General features: G+C 32.8%; 1 protein-coding gene across 2 annotated transcripts; it reads left to right on the forward strand.

The window, feature by feature from the left end:
• The first annotated feature begins 374 nt into the window (after positions 1–374).
• Positions 375–7,482, forward strand: LOC115975802 (RHOMBOID-like protein 9, chloroplastic). Of its 2 annotated transcripts, none has more exons than XM_031096787.1 (7): positions 375–493; positions 1,835–2,390; positions 3,660–3,882; positions 4,016–4,181; positions 4,640–4,810; positions 6,771–6,925; positions 7,154–7,482. In XM_031096787.1, the coding sequence occupies exons 2-7, from the start codon at positions 1,841–1,843 to the stop codon at positions 7,389–7,391; spliced, it is 1,503 nt and encodes a 500-aa protein (XP_030952647.1). In that variant the 5' UTR covers positions 375–493; positions 1,835–1,840; the 3' UTR covers positions 7,392–7,482. The 2 variants fall into 2 exon arrangements, with proteins under 2 accessions (XP_030952647.1, XP_030952648.1); XM_031096788.1 differs by lacking the exon at positions 375–493 and adding an exon at positions 503–1,732.
• The last annotated feature ends 581 nt before the right edge of the window (positions 7,483–8,063 follow it).

Raw genomic sequence — 8,063 nt, forward strand, 5'->3', positions numbered from 1 at the left:
TCTTTTAAGATTCTGTCATGTAGATACTTAACTAAAAAATAAAGTTCTATCCAATGAGAAAAAATCCACATAAAAAAAATTTTTAAAATAAAAACCTAAAAACAGCATCAAAATATTGTACATAAATATCCTCCATTCTATTTTTAGTTCCGTCCGATTTTAGAAACCATACCATAAGAGATGAGAGTAACCTGATCCAGTAGGGTCCAAGGAAATCCTCGGTGGGGCAAATCCAATACCATTTGAAGGTTGGGGTTTTGCTATTCACACGTGGCAACATCTGAATGGGCCAACAGAGATAAGGCAGGATTCGTTGGATTTCAGTTCCTGCGCAGGTGTTGTTTTCAATTATACGTTCAATTATTAATGTTCAACTGAGAGAAGTACTAAGAAGAAGTATCCAAAAACCTCTGCAACTCATTTTATTGGGATGTCCAAGAATCCTCCATAATGTCAGGGAATTCATACTAAATATAGTTTGTCTTCTCTAACGGTAATAACTACCCACCTCCTTTCTGTGTTTTATAAACTCAGCTTTTAACTGTTCTCTGGTTGAATGGTTGATTTGTTTTAAATGTTATCAACTTGGCCAAGTACGTAGTTGGTGTCATGTTTTATTGTTTGCTGGAGAACTAAGATTTGGATGTTGTATTACTCTTCCTTTCTTACATTCTCAACTGCCAAATATATGATGATAGCTATCTCTCTTCTTCCATTTTGTTTTGTGGGAAGAAGATATGCTGTCTTCTATTATTGGTGACTACCCCACATGATATAGTTCATTCTGAATTTTCACATTTTCGTGTAAAAGACAAATTGGGTTGCTTTGGTTACCATGTTCTAATTGAGTAGTGTTCATATTCAAAGTTCTCCCACGGGTATGGTGGACTCGTTTACTATGGGGCATGACGTAAAGTCAGACGAACCAGGTTCATGGAGTTTTTGAAGTAGAGACCGGGAGTAGAATATTCTAGTTATAGACTGGCACTCCATTTCATTCTATATATAGTGCACATCAATTTTCATGAGAATCCAGACGATTCTTAACATGCTAAACTTGTGTGTTGTGTAATTTAGTGAATTCAATTAGATTCCATATGGATTTGATGATTTAAAATCAAGGGATTTGAAGAACAATTTTTAGTATAAATTACTTGGTATGAATTTAACAAGACATGATAGATTTGAACTTTGACGACTTTGTTCCAGGCAAAACACTTGTCATATGAAATAACTTTTTACAAATAGTCATTTCCTATCCACATATTAATAAATGTTTAGTCATCAATGAATTTTATCAATACAAAAATTTGATCTTTAATAGTGTGAGGATAGGTTTTGTACCACTTTTTGTGTTCTACTTTATGTTCCATCAATCACAACTTGTCATTTGTTTATTTTTTTTTCTATATGGCAAGTTATGATTGGTGAACATAAAGTTGTACGAAGGATTTGTATTTGGCTGGGGATTAGCTTGAAATGATCACTTGAGTTAAAATTTCATTAAGCAGGGAAACTATCTAATGGACCTTATATGTGTCCTTTGAACTTCAATCTATGGTTTCAACCTATTATAATTTGGCTTTGTTTCTGGATAATCTCCTGCTCCTCTGCCCCTGAATTCTGACAGGCTGACACGTACAGATACACACAACTGCCTTTTGTTGTTTCTCTGCCAAATGAAGTATTACTGCCCTACTAGTCCATCCCGAAAAACAAAAGTGATATTGTGGTTGGAAAGGATTCTTTATTACATCATCTAAAATACATTGAACACATTTTCTCTTTGGATAGACCTAATTGTTGACATGTTTTTGTTCTGTTTTTCTTTCAGGATTACATGGCTGTGGTTCCAATATGCTATAAAATGCCCTATAAGGACCAAACTCAACCAATTCAAAATGTGATTAGGCATGGTGAGAGAGGATTCTTGAGTGAGTGTATTGCCTTTGCAAATGTTACTAGGTGCTTTATGTGCAGGAGATGGCATGGGTCTTATCCTACTACTGATATCTTGACAAGAACTAAGATTAAAGAAGGGATAGCACCTAGAGGATTAGCTTGTAATCGAGGTTGTTCTATACATTTCAAGGGCATGATGGAAGTGAATGTCCTACAAAGGGGTTGTCTTAGAGAAAGCCACCTAAGGTCCACTTCAGACAATGATTTGCACAGAGAAAAGTTCTCCATGATGTGTTATGCATCAGTGTCTAGTACTAATGAGATGCAGTTGAGATCATTAGATTCTTATTTTGAAAAACTTCAAGATGATGCAAAACTGCCTCCGGATAATTCAAACAACACCAAGGAACTACATAGTAGAAATAGTCAGTTCAGATCAAAGAAGGAATTGGATTCTCTCGAAATCTACCTTGGCAAACTTAGAAAAGGTAATATATATCAGTATTCTGGAAAATTTCTCCCTGTTGAGTAAGTTGGTTTCAATTAAGAAAGCCTGCTCATCAGTTTAGCATATAATGAAATAAAATCTACTAATGCTTGTCATTTTTGCATCTTCTTTAACTTATTGAGCATAATACTAAGCAGTTTTGATAGATATAATATTTGCAGTGTTAGTTGATATTTGGACTCTGTTAGTTCTAGATGTATGGCATTTCTTGATTGGAAAATTAAATCGTGAGATGCAACACTATTACCCGTATTGCACATCAAGTCTACATTTTTAGGCTGTGACTCAAATCTTGTACCATTCAGACCAATCGGAAAGCACTTCTCTAGTGAAGACTGAATTGTAATATAATTTGTAGCTAAAGTTCCTAGATTGGTTATCAGTTTTTCCACCTCAATATGGAACCTTAACTTCAAATCGCTGCTGTCTGCAATAGTCTTACCAATAATTTCAAGTGTTTTCTCTTGTGTTATGCCTTTTCAAAACAACTCTGAAATTTTTCTGGTCTTATCATGTATTCCATTGGGGGTATTTTGGTTATTTTAGAGGCTTTGAGGGTATTTTAGTCATTTTAGAGGTCTTGGATTGTTGTGGTCATTTTGGAGGTTTTTAAGGGCATTTTAGTCATTTTAGAGATTTGGGGTATTTTAGAGGTTTCTCCTTGTTTCAGTCATTCTCCTGAGTAAAAAAATATAATATTACCATTATTTAATAAGGCAATCACATTGCAATGATTTATGGTAATGTGAATGTTTTGGTAATCTTATATTGCCCTAATGTTTTGTACAAATAAATGAACTAAACACCATAATGTTGACATTATGATAATGTTGTTGCAATGCTTGTCTCATTATGCGAACTAAATGCACTCAATGTAATCTCTGTAACATACTTTAGATATCATAAATATGTACGATTGGTATAAACCAATATCTTGGCTTTCTGTTACGCTTCTGGTTCTTCTCTTCTGCTATCAGTTAGTGACAATTGCAAACTTAAAATTCTCATTAAGTATGAGTGCTCTATTCTTTTGTTACCTAGAAATTAAAGAACGTAAAATTTTAATTATATTTGTCGCATTCTAAGGGCATAAGGATTTTGGCTGCCGAAAGTAGTGATAATATGATTATTACCAATGACAATGCTTCTTTTTTAGCGAGCAGTCAATGCTTAAGTCTATAGTTACATTTATTATGTATGTTGCTAATTATAGCGAAAACTGATATTATAGTTTATTCTCATCCTTCAGGAGCAAACTCAGAAAATTACCCTTCATCTACTTCCATTGAAAACACTGCCAAAGGAAATCAAGCAGAAAAACCGTTGTCTATCACCAAAAATTCTAGAAGAGATGATGAAGAGGAACAAAAGAGTTACATGGAACTAAGGAGAAGAAACAGTGGTATTAGCCTTGAAAGGTCTCAAGATTTACGGCAGTATGACTATGATGAAACATCCAATCTCTACTTAATGTAAAGCCCTGGTCTGTCGTAATTGCGTTTTATATTTGACATAGTGTATTTTTCTTGCTTTTATTTTTCATGTCATATCATGTTGTGCACTTACAATTCTCTAATGCTTCTTTAATCTTAATCTTGGATGCAGAAGTTTATTGGTTTCTATAGACATTGCGGTTTTCCTGTTTGAAATAGCAAGTCCGATAAGGAACTCTGACTTAGAGCTCCTTTCTCTTCCATTACTATATGGAGCAAAGATAAACCAATTGATCTTGGTTGGAGAATGGTGGCGGCTACTGACGCCCATGTTTCTGGTACAAGATTGATGATTGGGTTCGTGTTTCCATTCTATTGCTGTTTAGCATTTATTTTTTAACTCAAAATTATCAGACATCAAAATCCACTTCAAATAGTGACTGCTACATTTTGGCAAACTGGATGCATATAGGGTCATAGGTCAGTAACTTATTTATTGCAAATAATTGGGGTCATCAATGAAATTTATTACCGAATCATGAATTGAAGTAGATGACATGATGCATAATGTGATCTGATTTTTCTTTTTTGAAATGTTATTGATTGCTTGGAAGCATTAAAAACTCGAGTCTATGAAAAACAGTGGCTTGATTTAATATAGATAATGATTTCATATTCAACAGTACTAATAGTCAGTGTGGCTCAAAATATCAAATTTGCTATCTCTCAAAACCTTTTCTTTTCTTTTTTTTTTGTTTGAGCTAAGATTATTCTCAAAACCTATTCATATGTGCAGCACTCAGGATTTTTTCACATGGCTCTTGGTTGTTGGGGGCTTCTTACATTTGGTCCTCAAGTTTGTAAAGGCTATGGTTCTTTTACATTTTTCTTGATCTATATACTTGGAGGAATTTCTGGCAACTTGACAAGCTTTCTTCACACAGCAGAGCCAACGGTTGGTGGGACAGTAAGAACATTGCAACTTCACTTACTTTTATTCATTGTTTAGGTTATGCCTTGTTTTTTATTTGATCAAGTAATACTGTGTATTGGTTGGTAAGGTCTCATTTCATGATAGACCATGTGGAAGATCATATGTCACAAATGTTGAAGATCTAAACCCACACAGCTCATACTTAAAATAAGTTTCAAACTTTGTATTGCACAAACATGATAAATTTAGTAGCTTTATCCTTCCATAAGCGCTCGATTTAGAGGCAAATCAACTAGCAGCTAGGTATTGAATTCGTATAATGAATATCTCATACGTATAATTCTCTATTAGTTGGCTTGTTGCTGTCAAATATCTAAACCCTCACAGTTCCTCTTGAACTAAAAGTTTTAAATTAATTACTACGTAAGTTAGTTTAATGGCCTTATCATTGCAATACTTCTAAATTTAGAGGAAAATTGAACTAGTAGCTAGGTATTAGATTCATATTAATTCGATATCTTCTTCTAAAAAGAAATAGTAAATAAATAAATAAAATATAAGTTCAATATCTCATACAAATAAATAAATAATTTTCTATAGATTGGCTTCTTGCTCTGCCATGGCATAGCTGGGGCCAAATCCTGCTCTAGTGACTACATAATTTTCTTACTCAGCAAAGATGCTCGTTTGATCGAAATTGAGTTGGTGATTGTTCCACATTAATATTCTACTTGGCTTAAACATTTTAGGCTCCATCTGCTTTTTGGCAGTCTTACAAAGAAAATCCTACTATTATTGGTCCTTGAATAATCCTTCCATACTAAATCCATCAATCATGTGCGTAGTTCAAGCCTTCCATTCAGATAATATCATAAAAAGTATAAAGCCATTTGCATCAAACTCACAGCATTTTCTGTTCCTTAGACGATCATTTTCTATGTCAAGTAATGGTAATCACTTAAACTCTCGGTGAAGTTGGATGGCTAGCTATTATTATGTATCTATACTTTCTTCCATGGGGGTGTATAATTGGCAATTTCTTTGTACTTTTCCCTGATATTGTCTACTTAAGGGACCCGGGTGGGCCCAGGCCCCTGGGTCCAATTTTTTTTATACTTATTATATATTTTATTTTTGTAGTTGAGATCATTTTTGAAACCTTAGGTCCCTATTCTCTTTAATAAACCTAGCTAGCCTTATTCAAATAACAACTATTCAACCCAAAAACTTAACAAAAACAATAAAAACATTCATAAAGGTGATTGTATTTTAGCAAAAAAAAAAAAAAAAAAAACTATTTTACCACAAAAAAAAACCAAAAATCATGTATTATTGGAGAAGTTAAAACTAATTTTTTTACAATTACAGTAAACTGACATAAATACTAGTTGACTATAGCAAATTGTTAAATATGAAATACAATATTTTATTAAGATTATATTTATTCATTCGATTAAAAAACTCAAATTCTCTCTCTTCCTTTATAATTTTAATTAGTTGTTTATATTATTTTAAATGAAGTGATAAAAAAATAGAACATTTAATATTGGGTGTATTGTAAAGTGTAGTGGTAAAATAGATAAAATAACTTTTTAAGGTGTTAAAAGCTAAAATTTTTAGCAATACCACTATGAATGCTCTAACTTCAACAAAAAAAAAAAAAAAAAATCCTAGCTATCCTAGTATTAAAAAAATCATTATTTTGTTTTTTTTTTGTTCTTGTCTTTGTTGGTAAATTATTGCATCATAATGTATTTAGAAACAACAATTTTTTGTATTTATAATTTTTTAATACTATATAGATGCCCATTTGAAGGTTTTTTTTTTCTTTACACTCCAACTCCTGCTACCTTAAAATCCCGAGTCTGTCCCTGTCTACATTGTGATCAATTTTCTTTTATCTATATATATATATATATATATATATATATGTGATTCTCATCATTTTTTGTCTTCACCTTTCTATATTTGACCAATTCCGTTACACACACAGGGACCGGTATATGCCATAATAGGAGCATGGCTCATTTATCAAGTCCAAAACAAAGACGTTATTGCAAAGGATCTTTCGGATAGTATGTTCCAGAAGGCAATAATTATAACGCTCCTTGGCTTCGCATTAAGCAATTTCGGTCGAATTGATGACTGGTAAGGTTTCAGCCAATAGAATCTTGGATACATTATTTTGTGAATATATTTTTCTAGTTGGTCATTTGAGATTTCTTCGATATAAAATGATTCAGTTCTGATTGTTATGGGATATGAAAACACATGGTCATCATGTATTGGAAGTAAGAATGATAAGATAAACATGCAATAATGAAAACTTATATGGCTTTTGAATTTTAAAACCCATTTATGGATTGACTGTTGTAGGACACACTTTGGAGCAGCTTTTACTGGAACAGCATATGGCTTTTTCACATGCCCAACACTTCAGTTGGATGATGCATCTTCAAGAACTGGTCAAGAAGAAGGAATCACACTTGTTAAGCGATATGCTGATCCTTGTAAATCACTTATTTTCTTCACCATCTTCATTATTGTTTTAAGCTCTTTACTCTTTTTTATTGAACCTCCTCTAAACGCCGTAGCGTCTGAGAACTTCGCATAGATGTGCAGAATAGGATGCAATATGGCAGTAGTGTTTCTAAATTCATGTAGCATGGACTTGAATAATAGGTCTTTCTTCTTTTCATTTCTTATGTTTTGTTTATTTATTTATTTTTCTTCCTTTGATATTGCCCTTAAATTTCACTATGGACACAGTTTCAACCCTATTCAAAGTAGAATAAATTGTTTGAAAGCTTGTCTCAAAAAAATACAGTTCAGTTAACCTTTGTTGTGTGTTTTGATATTAACTCTAACGTAATTTAGCATTGCAAGACCAATTTATCCTCATTTGCTTGTTTTAGAGAGAGAGGTAAATTGGTTTTTTAATACTAAATTCTGTTAGACTAAAAACCAAAATAGACGATAGAGGGGGCCAAAATGGCCAAATACCACCTTTTTTGGAAATTTTTAGCAAAAAAACACTGTTTCGGAAATAAATGGCAAAGTACCACTTTTTCCAAAACTCGAGTTTCAGAAACTCGAGTTCCTCATCAGTTCTGCCACCATGGCACTGTTGAGTTGGATTTGTGCGATTAAAAAAAATTATGTGGTACTTGAGCTTGGTAAACTCGAGTACCATTTACATAATACTCGAGTATACCAAGCTCGAGTACCTTTTATAAATAAAATGCAAAAAAAAAAAAAAAAAAAAAAATTACACAGTACTCGAGTT

The sequence above is a fragment of the Quercus lobata genome, chromosome 2, assembly GCF_001633185.2.
Source record: "Quercus lobata isolate SW786 chromosome 2, ValleyOak3.0 Primary Assembly, whole genome shotgun sequence".
Taxonomy (NCBI): Eukaryota; Viridiplantae; Streptophyta; class Magnoliopsida; order Fagales; family Fagaceae; genus Quercus; species Quercus lobata.

Coding starts and splice junctions, on each gene's coding strand:
- LOC115975802 (XM_031096787.1), top strand. CDS start 1,841: ATGGCTGTGGTTCCAATATGCTATAAAATGCCCTATAAGGACCAAACT. Junction 2,391..3,659: donor CCTTGGCAAACTTAGAAAAG/GTAATATATATC, acceptor CTCATCCTTCAG/GAGCAAACTCAGAAAATTAC. Junction 4,811..6,770: donor AGCCAACGGTTGGTGGGACA/GTAAGAACATTG, acceptor TTACACACACAG/GGACCGGTATATGCCATAAT.